The sequence below is a fragment of the Plodia interpunctella genome, chromosome 16 (assembly GCF_027563975.2).
Source record: "Plodia interpunctella isolate USDA-ARS_2022_Savannah chromosome 16, ilPloInte3.2, whole genome shotgun sequence".
In the NCBI taxonomy this organism is placed as follows: domain Eukaryota; kingdom Metazoa; phylum Arthropoda; class Insecta; order Lepidoptera; family Pyralidae; genus Plodia; species Plodia interpunctella.
Genome location: NC_071309.1, coordinates 2,013,624 through 2,028,958, shown reverse-complemented (window position 1 = coordinate 2,028,958; position 15,335 = coordinate 2,013,624). Strand labels below are relative to the sequence as shown.

The 15,335-nt window shown below is 35.8% G+C and overlaps 1 protein-coding gene across 2 annotated transcripts in view; it reads right to left on the bottom strand.

The window, feature by feature from the left end:
- bark (bark beetle) overlaps positions 1-15,335 on the bottom strand; it is a 37,257-nt gene that overhangs the window by 19,817 nt on the left and 2,105 nt on the right. For both annotated transcript variants that reach the window (XM_053757081.2, XM_053757082.2), the window contains exon 2: positions 148-311. In XM_053757081.2, the coding sequence (XP_053613056.1) occupies positions 148-311 (164 nt within the window). The remainder of the gene's footprint in view (positions 1-147; positions 312-15,335) is intronic.

Genomic DNA, 15,335 nt, shown 5'->3' with positions numbered 1-15,335 from the left:
AGTAATGGAACTATTGGTATAAAATAATCTCTGGTTATGTTTATTCAAACTTTATTGTACAATACAATATAAGCAGTAAACGCACAATAGGCGAACTTATTAATGCTAGCAAAGAATGTTCTCAGAGGAGATTTTAAAAAACCGTACTTTCTAGAGTTAGTGCAGACTGATCGCCATTTGTTTCGGTGCAACAGCTGCACTCTCCCGGCTAGGATGGAAGGCCCATCCACCAACCTAATGCCGGGCGTGGCATTGGTCTGTCTGTCTGGTTGCTCTGTGCTTGTAAACGATATCACATTGTCTGGCTGACCCTGGAAAATAAGAAAAAATATGTATTAAAATACGATACGAAAATATGATTTAGTTCGAATTTACAGGTATAATGTAAACATGTTGGTGAATGAAATTTTAATTCTTTCGGAATGTCATGTAAATTTCAATTCTCTACTACTACTACATTTATGTTTTGTTACTAAGTATGCATATAAAATAATTGAAAGATATATAGAAAGAACACTTTTACGGCTAGCCTATGAGCGTTGACGCCAGGCAGGTTGCCGATCTTTAAATTGGAGCCTTTTAAAAAGTTTATTTTTTACCGACCCCGGACTTTAGGCATCAGAGATAGGGCACAGTGGAAAAAGACTGGGCCACAAAGTGGTCAACACGCGTGTTTTACAGTTTTTTATAGGCTAAGGTCACCAGGCGCCATCATGTGGGCCGCATGCCTACTTGCATGCTTGGTTTTATACGAAAAAATGCTTTGCGGAATTAAAAAAATGAAGCAGGCGGCAATATGTAAAAACCTCTAAAATTCAAAAACTGGAAGAAACTTGCATTAAAAAATATACTCTTCTTAACGTATTTTTAAATATAAATCGGACTCAGTGTGATAGCATCATTTTATACTTATTTGTTATAGGGGATCCTGATGAACAGATGAGTTCACGAGGTTCCCCTGGGGGATCGAGTTAGGGGATCCTGGTGGACTAAACGCTCGTTTCCAAGGCAGTATGATACATCCGCAAATATTTAACGGTTTTAGCAACAATACAAGCTATAGCTATTGAATTAAATGCAGCTATTGAAATTGCACTTGATTTCCTACGCGCATATAATTCCATTGTTATTCATTTCGCAAGAACTGTAACAATCAATCCGTGGCGAGAGTTGGCCAAGCGGCGCCAGGGGGCGCGGCTATGCTAGAATAATGAACGGACATGAAAACTTGTCGGGACTTTTGCAATTTCGTTTTAGCACAAGGCCTAATTTTAGGACCAAAGGAAATAGGATAATATGAGTTCAATGTTACGTTTCAAATTTCAGGTACTACTATTGACAATGGTTGTAATTTCTTCTTCTTCGTCCTTTATTCAACTGGTTCGGTTAAATGTATTTTTTTATATAACTGTGCAAGTAAACAGGCATGTGAACCACTGGAAATCGGTCAATCAATGGGAATCGGTTTTTCTTTGTGCTTTTTAATTCTTGCCCTGAACTGCTGTGCAAGCGAAAAATATATGTCTAGGTTTCTGATCTCTTTTTTATTTTAATAGAATTTTTTATTGCTCAAATGACGACTCGCTTGCCATTTTTTCCACTACAGCCTACGCAAAAATATCTCATGATGTAAATATCTTATAATAAAATGAATACAACACTAAATCACCATCGCACAACGATGGCGATATAGGGTCAATGTTTTATTTAAATTAATTTTATATTTATGCTTTAGTTTTAGGTAAGTTTAATTTAGTTGTTCTTTATTTATATATTCACAAAGTACCTATATCCTCATATACAACATATTAGTTAGACACTTAATAGGTGGTTCGATAACACAGTCCAATACCTCACTCATGACATCATATTAAACCTTTCACACGTGCTCGGCGTGGTAACAGCATCATATCACGCGATACTCACTAAATATATCAAACAGCTTACAATTATTTTATACGAAAACAGTCAAACAATGTTCATACATTGCAACTAACATTGAGAAAAATTAGGAAAAATATTCTAAAATCAAAAAGCTACAAAAAACGTAACTTTTGTTTTGGAACGCGCTATTTTTCGAAATGGCCGCAGTACGTTATATTATGAGTAGATCAACCTGCATTAGAATTATTTTTACGGTGTACAACATGCATTCACGCGCCCTTGCACTTGGTTCGCTCTTCCTGTGCGTGCATTCTAAAACCCCTCATTCACCGTCACGTTCGAATGCCCTATACCGGTAATAATCGAGGAATGTCGAGTTATGGCGTTCATCATGTGAGGTGAAAAACATCTGTTATTTTATACGACCTATTAGAAATGTGTGATTGCTACTGCTATTCTCGTTTTTTTTATCGAATAAGAGATAATGTTTTAAAACAAAAATTATAGTCACATTCACAAAACATATTTACGATACTTAACATAAAGCTAGGAAAAGGAAAAGCACATAAATCTATATATCAATGAGGTGTCCTGTTCTGGACATTAATCTAGGGAAAAAAACACATGAGATATTAAAAATATAGGTGTATTTTAAATTAGTATTTTATATAGGTAATTTTTTATTTATTTATTAGATGCACTTTATCACACCGCCTATCATATCTCTATGTAGTCTTTGGTCTAATGGATGACTGGTAGATAACGTCATATGGCGTAAAAGGGTCAATTTTCGATCATTTTGACCGCCGTCATTACCCACCCTCCTTCAAAATAAAGAACCATTCTAAAATCTTAAAAATCAAATATTGATTAAATTTTACACTATACCCAACACAAATTATTATTCATAAATCAGGGTAGTAAAAATATTCACGTTTTAGTTGAAATTTTAAGGAGGGTAATGACGGTTTTCAAAAAGCACAAAAATTCACCAAACTCTACAATTTGTAGTTTTTTAAAGTTTTAAAGAAAATAAATAATAAACAGGCAGACAGCGTCATAGACAACTGTAGTTCCTTAACAATTCTATGTAACGACTGGATTCAGTCTAACACTTACACATTCTAAATACAAACGTTATGGTCCTCACTTCCTGCGCATACGAACATCGATACGTGACTATACTCTGTGAGAATTATAAACGGATTTTAAGACTAAAGAAGGTATAAAGTGTCGTATCTGAGTGTCAATAGCTATGTGCAAAATATGAGTAATATTTATTAATATATGATAGTATGTACATCTAGGATCCAAACTTGTGATATGGTTGAGAAATAGTTCTAGCAGTTTTGTCCTTAATATCACTGGCACATTACATATAAAAAAGGTAAAAATAAAAAAATATATAATCCATACTATTTCTCTTTCTTTCACATAACCTTTCCCAGTGGTAAGGAGTGACAGACAACGTGTGCAAATTAATAAATACACAATATATCGTTTGAACAAATTACCAAAGTAACTGTACTTCGGTAATTTGTTCAAACGATACTTATGGTTGCAATCTGTGCTTGCAATTTATTAGGTCGAGCTAGATTAAGCTGTAATCCATCGCAAATTCGACGTTATTGCCGCCGCGTACAAGCCTATAAAACAACTTCACATGAAGTATATACTATAATAATTCTGTGGTCGGTAGATTCACGCCTTGCTGACCACTGCGCTTGAGCCGGCCAACAAACACATAAACCAGACAGTATAATTGAACTATGTAATTAAAAATTGTATAATGTAAAGAAAGCACATGCAGTCGTAATGATTACGATTGTTATTAAATAATTTGTTATGAATGGGAAAGAAAGGAAGTCTACAATGTTTTGATTCGCACACAGTTATATTGGGCTTTCGATCTAATGAAAACTTTGATATTACAACGTGCATTGCTGATTTTTCTTTGTGGTAGTACAAACCTCACTTACAAACTCTGCAATGTACGTTGATTCGCATTTTGTAGTGAAATGGAGTTTCAGTCAGAATGTAATCTACATATAACCGAAAGTTCATCAACCAGGATAGCAGCATAAATGAGACATTCCATTGTTTTAAAATATGAATTGAAATTGTCCCATAGAGGCCCAGTCACGGCATAGTTTTGGACAATCGTTGAATACGATGTCTGATAAAATAAATTAGCTGCTAGCTTTCTGAGCAGGTCATTACAGGGCAACGAACTGCCGTGTGAGCTTAGTATATCCGTGTACATTAAATTATCTAGCCTATAATAATTATGTCTAAAAAATCATACAAATATTATTTCAACTGTCTCCACCCCAGAAATGTTCTTTAAGAAAGAAGGACAACCAAACACACTTTCACATTAACAATATAATATACTGGATATGGATTATCGACACGAGCATAGCCCTTTAAATAAAGACTTCATCATCAGACACACCGATGCAGCTCATTGGTGGAATGTCGAAACAAAATCAATAGCAAGTCGTTGTTTCACAGATCACGACATCAAACCCTGCGCAGAGGCTTGTCGTGATCGCTGGTCGTGCCAAGTCAGTCAACTACCACGAGACGGGCCAGGTTGTTAACCTCAAATTTTTATGTAAACTGCATTGAAACTGTTGTGAATTTGCTGTGGATTTAGAAAGGTATAATTTATGATGAAGTTTTTTTTTGACAAAAAAATATGTCAGTTTAAACAGAAGTTTGCCAACAACAGTCACTGTTAGCACAATAAATAGATAGTGAGGACAAACTGTACAAGTAGTGTACAGGAATTTAGTCGTTTTCACTTGCCATTACTTGCAACTTATCGCCATGAAACCTATACAACTGTGAAAACTGCATCAAATTCCATGTTTTTGCGTGATGCAACATACAGACATTAAAAAAAAATTGGTTTCTATGTATAAGTCAAATAAAGACCCCATAATTATATCTCCTATGTACATAGCCTACTTACAGTTTTATGTTTAGAGCAAGCTAATGTTTTACAACGAAAAAGGGGCACCATTTTACTGGTTTCGGACAGAAAGAGTCCATTTTGTCACGCTTTTCACGAGCACAACCAGAGCGAGACGGTGTATCTGTAGTATCCCGTGCCGAATGTTCCTAGGTTTTGTAGTCATGGTATGATTACAAAACCTAGGAACCTAGGTTCCTAGGTTCCTAGGTTTTATAGTCATGGTTACCCTTATCTGAGACGGCAATAGAGGTGAATTTGCAATGACTTTACAAGTCATTTACTGCCGTCATCTCGTTTATTTTTTTAAGGTTTGGAAGGAGTGTTCGTTACTCGTCTCTTTTTTATTAATCCGGTGAAAGTGATTGTAAATACGTAACACGGAATTTAGCAGTAGTTTCATAAATCAGTATTGTAAGTGTTTGCTATTCCAAAAATTGCTGGCTCGATGTCGTCTAGGATGATGTGTGTGTGACCAGGGATGGGACGTCCAATATTTTCTCAGTTTCTTCCGTCTGGCGCAAACCCATCTACTAGATGAGTTGTGCGTGACGAATAGAATATATACCGAAGACCTTGCGAAGTGGAGAAGAAAATCATGGAAGAAGAAAACGCCCAGATGAGTGAGAGACAACATATCGTATGATCCAACCAAATGGCTTCTCGTAATATTTTTCATGGTCAGAAGCAATCTTTGGGCTTTGGTTTTAAATTCGGTTAGACACATAAATGATGGAAAAATAAATTCATAAATATTGTACCTAGGTAGGCACAATTAGTACATAAGAGAAGGTAGAAAAGGGCTAAATATTTAGTATTTAACTGTTATTTATAATATAGTATTTACAAAACCCTTAATAGATAAGTCTGAAATTATTATCAAAACTAAAGTTAAAAAGATATTTCCGTGAGGTGTGGTTCTGATTAGAACCGAACGAAATCAACACGCTGATAGACAGATATTGAAGGTAAAATAAAGTATAGCAAGTAATAGATTAACATTCAGATCATCGCATTGTACTAAAATCAGAAAAATATTCTCTACATTGGCTTGACTAATTTGTACCACCTTAATGTTCTACGAATTGGTCTTTATAATGTTGACATTTTACAGCTGTGACATTCTACGATTATTTAGTTGCTCTCTGCTCGAAACTTCAATACACTACTAACAGGTACTTATGCTAGTAGAAGGTGCAAATAAGGTAAAGGTTAAATTTGTGATTACTTTTTTTTATATATTCTTGATGGAGGACTGATCACCAGACGGTTGATCAGTCCTCACATTCTGGAAGATTCAGATTTTATTGCAAGTCACAAGTTATATAGGTTAGTTACAGGCACAAGGTTGGCACGGCAAACATACGAGGGCAACTCATGGGAAACTTGACGCCTGTTTTACTTATAAATTTAACTTTTTTTTAGCATTAATTTGGCCTTTTGTTTGTAAGTATAAAAGCTTTGGAACAATATAGTTTAATAAGCTGAAGTCGAATCGAATAACATTGACAATGACCCGAATTGGACGACTTTCACATAACACCGTCAAAAAGTCGGCTAAACGGTGCCGGTGTTTGAAACCGGACACGCGAGAATGTACGGTGTTAGATAACACTTGCGTAAGAAAGAACTACACGTGTGCATATATAATTAAACTAGCGTCTCGCCCCGGCTTCGCTCAGGGAAAACCATATTATTACACGTAGCCTATGTCACTCCTGAAGGTTTCGCCTATCTCTATGCCAAATTTCATCAAAATTGACCTAGTAGTTATTACAAGCAAAAAAAAAAAACAAAAATACAAATCTTTCCTCTTCATAATATTTGTATGGAGTATAGAATGTGTTTGACAAGATCTTGTTTTAAAATTTGGACAGGTCATAAATTCAAAGGATTTCCCAATTTGGGACATTTGATTAGCTCTTCGCGTTTTATTTTCACCCAGTCTTGTAATTTCACATTATGTATATATTTATTAGGGTATGATGGTAGGTATAGGGTATATAGGGTACCTTTCATAATACTATTCACATGGGAAAATCAGGTGTGACTCCGCCGGAGAGCATGACATGGTAGACGATGCCACGAGCAACGTACTTGTGTTTTAAACCTGTGTAAACTTTACTGTTAAAATAACTAGTAAAAGTTTAGGGAATAAATAAATATTCAAATTCTGTTCTCCTATTGGCAGCGATTGGTTCAGGAGATTTCATGCATACAGTGGCCCACGTAACCCAAAATATTAAATGTCGGCGGCTTAAAATAGCGAAGAGTTGTTACACAATACATGCAAGAATTTAAATGCATGTTGCACTCGTACAGATGGCACACTCTCTGCCATTTGGTAATGATTTAGAATAATCTTATCTATTTATGGAATTGAGTTAAAACATAGTTCGATTATCAACATAGATTAGCATTAATTGATGAATTATGAGAGTATAACCAGAAATAAATTAAGTATTATAAAAATAATTATTGTCGTTCTGACTATTTTTTATATTCACAGTACATAACCGTTTATATTCACAGGACCAGGTATTGGGAAATCCTACATTTTTTATATTCACAGTACATATATATATATATATATATATGTATATATATATATATATATATATATATATATATATATATATATATATAGTAGACAGGAATTTCTTTCGAAAGTTAAGATCTCATGTGTCCTCAAGCGTGATGTCGTCCAGCAGTCGACACGGTGTAGCCACCACGGTCGGTTTCCACCGAATGGCAGACATTATCTCAACAGTCCAGAACACCAAATAGACTATCAGCAATTTAGAGTAATTAATCTATACTCGACTACAGTTTCAAGGTGATGGCTTCTAATGGAGATTAAGACCCATCAGTCTGGTACCATGCTACGATGCTACACAAAGATATTTAGGTTTATTGTGGCTTAATTTTACTCTCCTTCCACTTGTCACACTGTCTTGATCGACATTTAGATCCGACGATATTTTTTAGGTAGAAATTATTGGGAATTTTATTTTCAATTTTATTTTCAATTATCTATTATCTTCATCCCAAGTTGTGGATGATTAATCATTTATTGACGAAAAAAACTCACTTCCGAAGAAACGGCGCAATAAATTTCCACGCAGCTTTTTCTTCAGCGTCAATTAACAAATGTGCGTCTTTAGAGCCAAGTCCCATTACTCAGTCGTGCTCAATTCTTTTGACGTCTATAGCCAGGGACCCTGGCTCTTCTAGCGAGACTGTGTATTACACAACGTGAACCTGCAGTTTCCTTATATTTTATTTCACAGGAAACAGATAACTGATAAAAATAACTGTACATATGAGTCGGTCTACATTACAGACTGTAATATGCGCAGTTTAGTTGGGATTGTGGAAATGTTTGGATGCCTGTTTCTACTATATTTAAAACTATTTAAAGAAAGAAATTTAGAATAAATAGAGTATGCACCACAGAGATAAAAACATTTGTATGGACGAATCATGGAATTAGTAGGTACCCCCGTAGTACCTTACTAAGTCCATGGGACGAATCTATGTATGAACAAGAAGTCATTTCACTCAACACTCCCTGTGTTGAGTGAAATGACATGTGACAGGTCAGAGTGACAGCGTTAAATGGAAGGAATTAACATATTGTGCCGGCCTCACATGAGTGGGAAATGGTCAAGAAGAAATCCTGGAATAAATACATTTACTCAACAATTCCCGCCGAAGCAGAGCCCCAGGATATAGCTGCTAGTGAAGAACAAAATCCCATTATCCGTGACCACGTTTTTATGAAAGTTTCATTGTACGTAGCTTACTTTCTTACAGGCTCGCAGTAGACTTAATTAAGCAAATGGCACATCGTGTGAGACAGAAGATTTCCCTTGTGTCATTTACGTTGTAATACTTATAAATAATTGCTTTTTGGAATTTCTAGAATGCTTACAATGTTTTTTACCCGTCTACCTTTCTGTTCATTATTGTCGACAGAAAGCCAATTTAGATACTTTAATATTGCTATAATCTCGAAGGCTACCTTTTGCTGTATGGTGGGTTTATTGATGGAATTGAAAATATAAATACTGACAAGTTGTAATTTATAGCCCTTTCGAATCGAAGCCCTTTAGCTTGATAATCATTATGTGAAAATAAATAAAATAATTAATATACAAGAGCAGAGTATTTGAATAAATCACTTTAACTCAATGGCGACAAGAGCAGACAAGGCGTACGTTTTATGGTGACAGGTGGTAGGGCTGGTCACGGTGCGGCACAGAAGGAAACAGTGCGTGGAGATGCCACGATACTGCAGACATTGAACTTTTCTAGTACAGTCAAAGCCATATCAGCACAAATTGATTCATTGTAAAATCGCCGCTATTACCACCACATAAAGGGTCATGCCCATGCAGGATACTAGACTAGCTAATCTATGCGCAGTCATGAATACCGGTAGTAATATTTTTGCTTGGTTGAAAATAAACATACCGGTCTGTATACATAATTTTTCTTACTTCCTTAGTGCACCCTCCCTGCCTATATTTCAATTCGTTTGTCTTTTGTCTCTTACTATAACTTAACTTTGTCTTCGTTGTAAATAAGTAGATAACTAAAAAGATATTTTTTTTAATGAAGCAGAAAGATTACTATCGATATGAGTCTATATTTTATCATTCAGATAGCGAATTTATCTTCCCCAAATCGTAATTCATATCGTGTCACACTGTTTACTATCGTCATTCTGTGACTGTACTAAAGTTTTACTACTTTATATATCTGATTTATCGGATTTATCCCATAAAATAACTATCTCATGGACAATCTACAATTGGTTTACATCCAAGGCCTTTGGTGGAGTGAGCAAGTTTTTAGACAATTACAATTCGAATTTATAGCTTTGTGTGACTAAATTGGCCAGTTACGATATTGTCAAAATATCCTATTTCGTTTTCTTTAAGACAAAAAGCTTATGTCATCATCGATAATAACTAAATATAAGTTTGCAGAAATAATGGGAAGAGATTAACTATAAAAGTCAAACCGAATTTCTATAAAATACAAACGCGAGTGTTTGAAAGAATGCATAGTCAACTCAGGCTAACTGAACTCGTATTGACAATACAAGTTTGCATGTGTGGGACCGCCCTTATTTTTCCTTCACTTGTTCCTCATCCGTTCGCTGCTCAATAGGCAATCTATTGCCATTTATTCGAAAGTAGTTGAAACGCCAACAGTCGATCCGGATTGCATGTCGCCGAGGCATATCCTTCGAAGGTGCATTTACATTACATGCCCCACTTGCTTCAATGCTCGCCGCTTGTACGAAATGAGGTCATGTCGAGTTGCGCTACATATTATTTATTATATTGAACGCTAAAATAAAATATTAAAACTAGATTATAGATTTACATTGAAGTTTTGTAATCATTATAAACATCTACTAGTATTTTAATGAATTGATTGGTTTGACGACTATGGTCGTCTACGAACGTTTCGTCGACAGAATAGAGGACACATTCTGTCGGCGAATCTTTCGTAGATGAAGGTTTCTGTCGTTCAAACGCCCGATGTCGAAACATTCTGTCGGCGAAACGATCGTAGACGAAGCAATTGCCGGAGAACCGTTTCAGACTCGACGTAATTACTTCCATAGTTTTAGGAATTTCACCGAAAAATATGGAAGACAAAAAGGGGAGGCCATTAACCAGCAGTGGGACAGATTAATAAAAAAAAGAAATAAACTACCTTATTTTTGTGCCGTGGTAAATAATGTATAAAAATAGCAAGTAAACCATAATGCGACACCAAAATTGATGATTGATTCAGTTTTTATAAATCCAGTTAGATAAATACAGAACACAATACAAAAAATTCGGCTTATCGGGTAACAACCAACGAAATCTAATAAAAAGATCATAGAAAAATGTGACCCTAACCTTCACTCGTGACAGACATTACATAACAAGCCCAAAGCCAGCATACGGTGCCACCATAGCATTAAGTTCTATAGCCATGACCTCGAAATGTAGCATTGCCCGAAGAAATGCTGCATCCAACCGGTTTAAAATCATTGTTTGGTTATCACAACGGTACTAATGCCATTATTTTCATTTTGGTGCCTTGTAAACTTGTAAAGGAAGCATTTAAAAATACCGATTAAATGTAGGTAATTATTGAAAGGTGTTTATTCAAATTCATATTATCGTATTTCCGCGTGGTTCTTAGTAAGTTGTGATTAATTAAAATAATGACTGCTTCATATTACAATTATTATTTTTTTTATCGGAATAACTAAATTGAGATAAGGAAAGCCAATTAAAAATAGGTAACAGGCACAATATAGCCAATACTAAGATCGTAATACCACACTAATTGATATAGGACTCGCTTCTGCCTGCCGCTCCGCCCGCGTTAATTTCCCACGGGAACTATTTGTTTTGGTATCCTTTTGTTGGGCTTAACTTAATAAAATAAATGTTTTATTTCTCGAATCAGTTTTGAATATAAATTAGTAGTTACATCTAAAGTTTAACTATTATTGTAATCTAACTGAAAATGAGCTCATTAACGTTACTAATTCGCTACACGATGTTATTTCGTAGAATATTTGACATGACTTGATAACAATAATCTTCCATCGAAAATGGCTACCGTCTACCGTAACATCTTTGAAGGTAGCAGATCGATCAGGCATTGTTTCAGACGTGTGTACACATACAAGTACATTAAATATGTACTTACATATTTGTGTCAAGGAAATAAGCATGTAGCGGTCTAGTTGCCGAATTTTGAATTGTACAGTAAAATTAACATACATAATTTTGTTGACGTAATTATGTGAAGTCTTCAATAGAAAGGAACTAAAGGGCTTCTTTCGCCACTCTATGATACAATATCATGTAATCTTACAGATAAACTAACTGTTAGATCGTACTACTACAATCAGCTTTACATTTAGACATAGTCCTCTGCCGCGTCTGTCTTTCCGTTAGCGATAATCTCAAAAACCAGGTTTTCACCAGTATCTGATTAACGAGGAAGGATTTTATACGAGCGAAGCCGGGACGGGCAGTGAAAATTGATTATGCTTTTTTTTAAATTTGCGCCGGAGACGTAGCTGGCACAATCATAATTTTTCTATCAAAACATTCAGTTTTATCAACTCACTAGATTTCAAAAGCCCTATTTTCACGATAGTGAAGTTTACTTGCTCCCATTGCTTCGGGCCGTGATAAAACTATTAGTGCGGAGTGCATGTATGCAGGTCTCGTAGTTTCACTTATGATTCATGACGAGCATGACTCATGATTCGATGGTCGTGACAGAGTGACCATCGACGTTTGTGATTGTCCTGCGCAATGACATTCCATACCAATTAAGCATGTAGGAAGGTTCTTTTTAAATGATTCCTTTTCCCAATGCAGTTAAATGATCGTTACATCCATACTAATTTATACTAAACCAGTGTTATTCCAGGTTATATTCTACTCGTGTACCAAATTTCATAATAATCGGTCCAGTAGATTTGTTGTGAAAGAGTAACAAACAAACACATACATAGTCACAAACTTGCGCATTTATAACATAAGTAGAATTTGGGAAATTTAAACCTGTAGGCTTTAATAGGCTTCACAAGTTAGACCTTAGTTCGTTCTTGCCCAGTCAGAAATTTTACATGCTTTGACTTGACCATGCATGTGTAAAACCCCAGAATACAACTATCGTTTCCGAGAATGTTGCGGTCTTTCAATGTCGCAATCTTGTACGAATGATACCTACTCCAATGAGTCAGGATACCGTTCTATTAGATCACAAGGTTGCCACGGAGTCCACAAAGTTAACCAAGCATAACTGTTAACTGTACCGGCATTACCGTTTGATTAACGTAAGTATGATAACAGGTCGTTACCACACTATCAGGTAGGTTTTGGGTCCTTTTCGGAAATATGGGGAGTGAAAAGGACAGTGATATTGTTGGATAAACTTATCTCTGTTTACAGAACTTGACACGATTTTGATATCAACAGTCCTAATTACACAAGTTTGTCTTTTTGTATGCTTAGATAAAAATGCATAAAGAAAATTGATATCACAGAATTCGTACAGACTGTGTTCTTGTGTCTTATCAAGGAGTTGTCATGGTTATAACCATGGTTTTAATAAGACTTGTATTCTCCTTGATAAGATATCACCTAAAATAATTATATCTCACCAATATAGGGTTTTCTGTGCCTGGAGCAACCCTATTGTTACGTCACAAATTCAATGTTCATAATTTGGTAATTATTGACGTCTTTGAGGAAAGGCTGCGGTGAAGTTTGTTGCGCCGCTTCTTCTTCCCAATAATTAAAAAATTGGATTGAATTTAAATGTCTCATTAGCCCTTAGCTCAAGTATAATTCATACGGTGTCGGTAGCTACACCTCTCAATTTTGCCAAGGTAGGTAAATAATTACCAGACTTTTTAGAAGTGAGCAGACAGCCTCAATGACAATAAGAACATGAGTCAATTTTCCAGTGAAAGTCTGTGCTGTTTGCCGGTTTTGCCGCCTAATCTGAAATTACACGGTCGTGCCATTGTGTACCACGAAAAATGTTGATGTTTCTTCTGTAAATGGTGTAATAAAGACTTCATCTGTCTATCTATGGTTTACCGGCGCAATAGTTAAAGTAAATCGTCTACTGCGCAAGAGAACTGTAGATACCTACGTGAGGTCTCATCTTATTACCTGGCGCGCATTGCACTGTTTGGTACCTAAGGACTGAACTAATTTCCTACGACAAATTACCAAGTCCAAAAAATGATCAAAAATTAAGCAACAAAGTGTCATAGTTATTTCAGAATAGTAATTGTTAATACTAGCTTTTGCACGCGACTTCGCCAACTTGGGACGACAATCCCACGGGAACGGTACTTTAGGCATGAAAATAAAGGTATCCTATGTTCTTCTCCGTACTTCTATTATGTATGCGAAAGTTAAAGAGACTTGATTGTGTAGATTAAAAGTTAAGACGTAGCAAATAAACCAACAAACTTTCACATTTACAATACTATTAGTTAGCAAATTAGGATCACTTTTCTGCTGCGTCAATAGTGACGGATATTTTCAAAACACGAGTCATTTATGACACAGAAGCATCATTGTTTACAGTCTGTTATAGCATTGCATCGCTTTCATTGCATGTCGCATACAATACCGTGGAGACTGCATTGAAAGTCGATTTATGCCGAATGCTCACGTAAGGTATAACAATAACAGAATATAAGAAAGCGACCTTTCTTTTATACAATCTGTGTGGAATCCATGTTGTACAAACCCGAACTACCCCGAGATGTTGATAGATAAAAAATTGTCGCCTGTGAATGCCATTAGAAAACCTGTAAAAGTATCGCGTCGTTGGGCGTTTGGGACCCTAAAAATAATAAAAAAAATTACCAAAGCTCTAAGTCCACTCACATAACCTGCTGGTGCCAAATGTGTCGAAGTTGGGTTCAATTCTATTCCTATACGAGTGTGTTCAGTATGCGCTGGGTTGAAAATTTTGATGTGTGAAACGTGCACTGTCTTGACGTATATAAAGAGTAGAAAACGGATTTTTACGAGCCTAATTCAAATTATTAAGTTTAGGATGATACTTCACTTATTGACGTCAAACTAGTTATTACAACTAGTATGAGTATATTTTTAGCTATTGCAAAGCCTAATACAATGGTCAAGATTGCTTGATAAATTCTCCCTACCTACGATTGGCTCTCAGTAATGACAGCTACTCTGTCTACTGAACCTTCTCTTGTCCTTCCTAGTATATCGGCTAACGATGCCCTAGAATTAGACGTAATAGCCTAGGCCGATACGTTAAAACAACAGCTTCCTGCCGTAAGGAAATCATCTGTAGAGCTAGGCCATAATCGCCAGGGGTCAGCGTGATTTGTCTCATAACTCATTGAATTAGCTCGGGTCGGGATGGGTCGGCGGCGCTTTGTGCTTGCAGCTGTCCTCAACACGTGTTGTACTGTGTTATGTGTGATTCATGCGTGTATGTAGTAATGGGTGTAATTGTTGAAGATAATGAGAGAACGACGGATATTTCTTGACCAATGGAATTTAAATATAAAACGAAAATAATACTAAACTAATATTATGAATGCGAAAGTAACTTTGTTACCTCTTCACGTTCTATGGGAACTAAATATATGTTTGAATTGAACAAGGTTTTCATTATGATCTAGGTACGTATTTTAATTACATAATTAGCCATGTCCCCAGTATCCTGAATGACACAGATCTTTATCATATCACGAAATGAGTAATAGTAATGAGTAAGTAGGTAGTAGCTTAGCTACTCTTGCTAGATAAGAGATTAAGTAGTTTAACAAACATCCTATTCAAAGTTTTCATTGATGATACACTGCCTGTGTCATTCGCATATTTGTACCAAATATTTGCGAGTTACACACAAACAGGTGAACAAATCAATATATAGT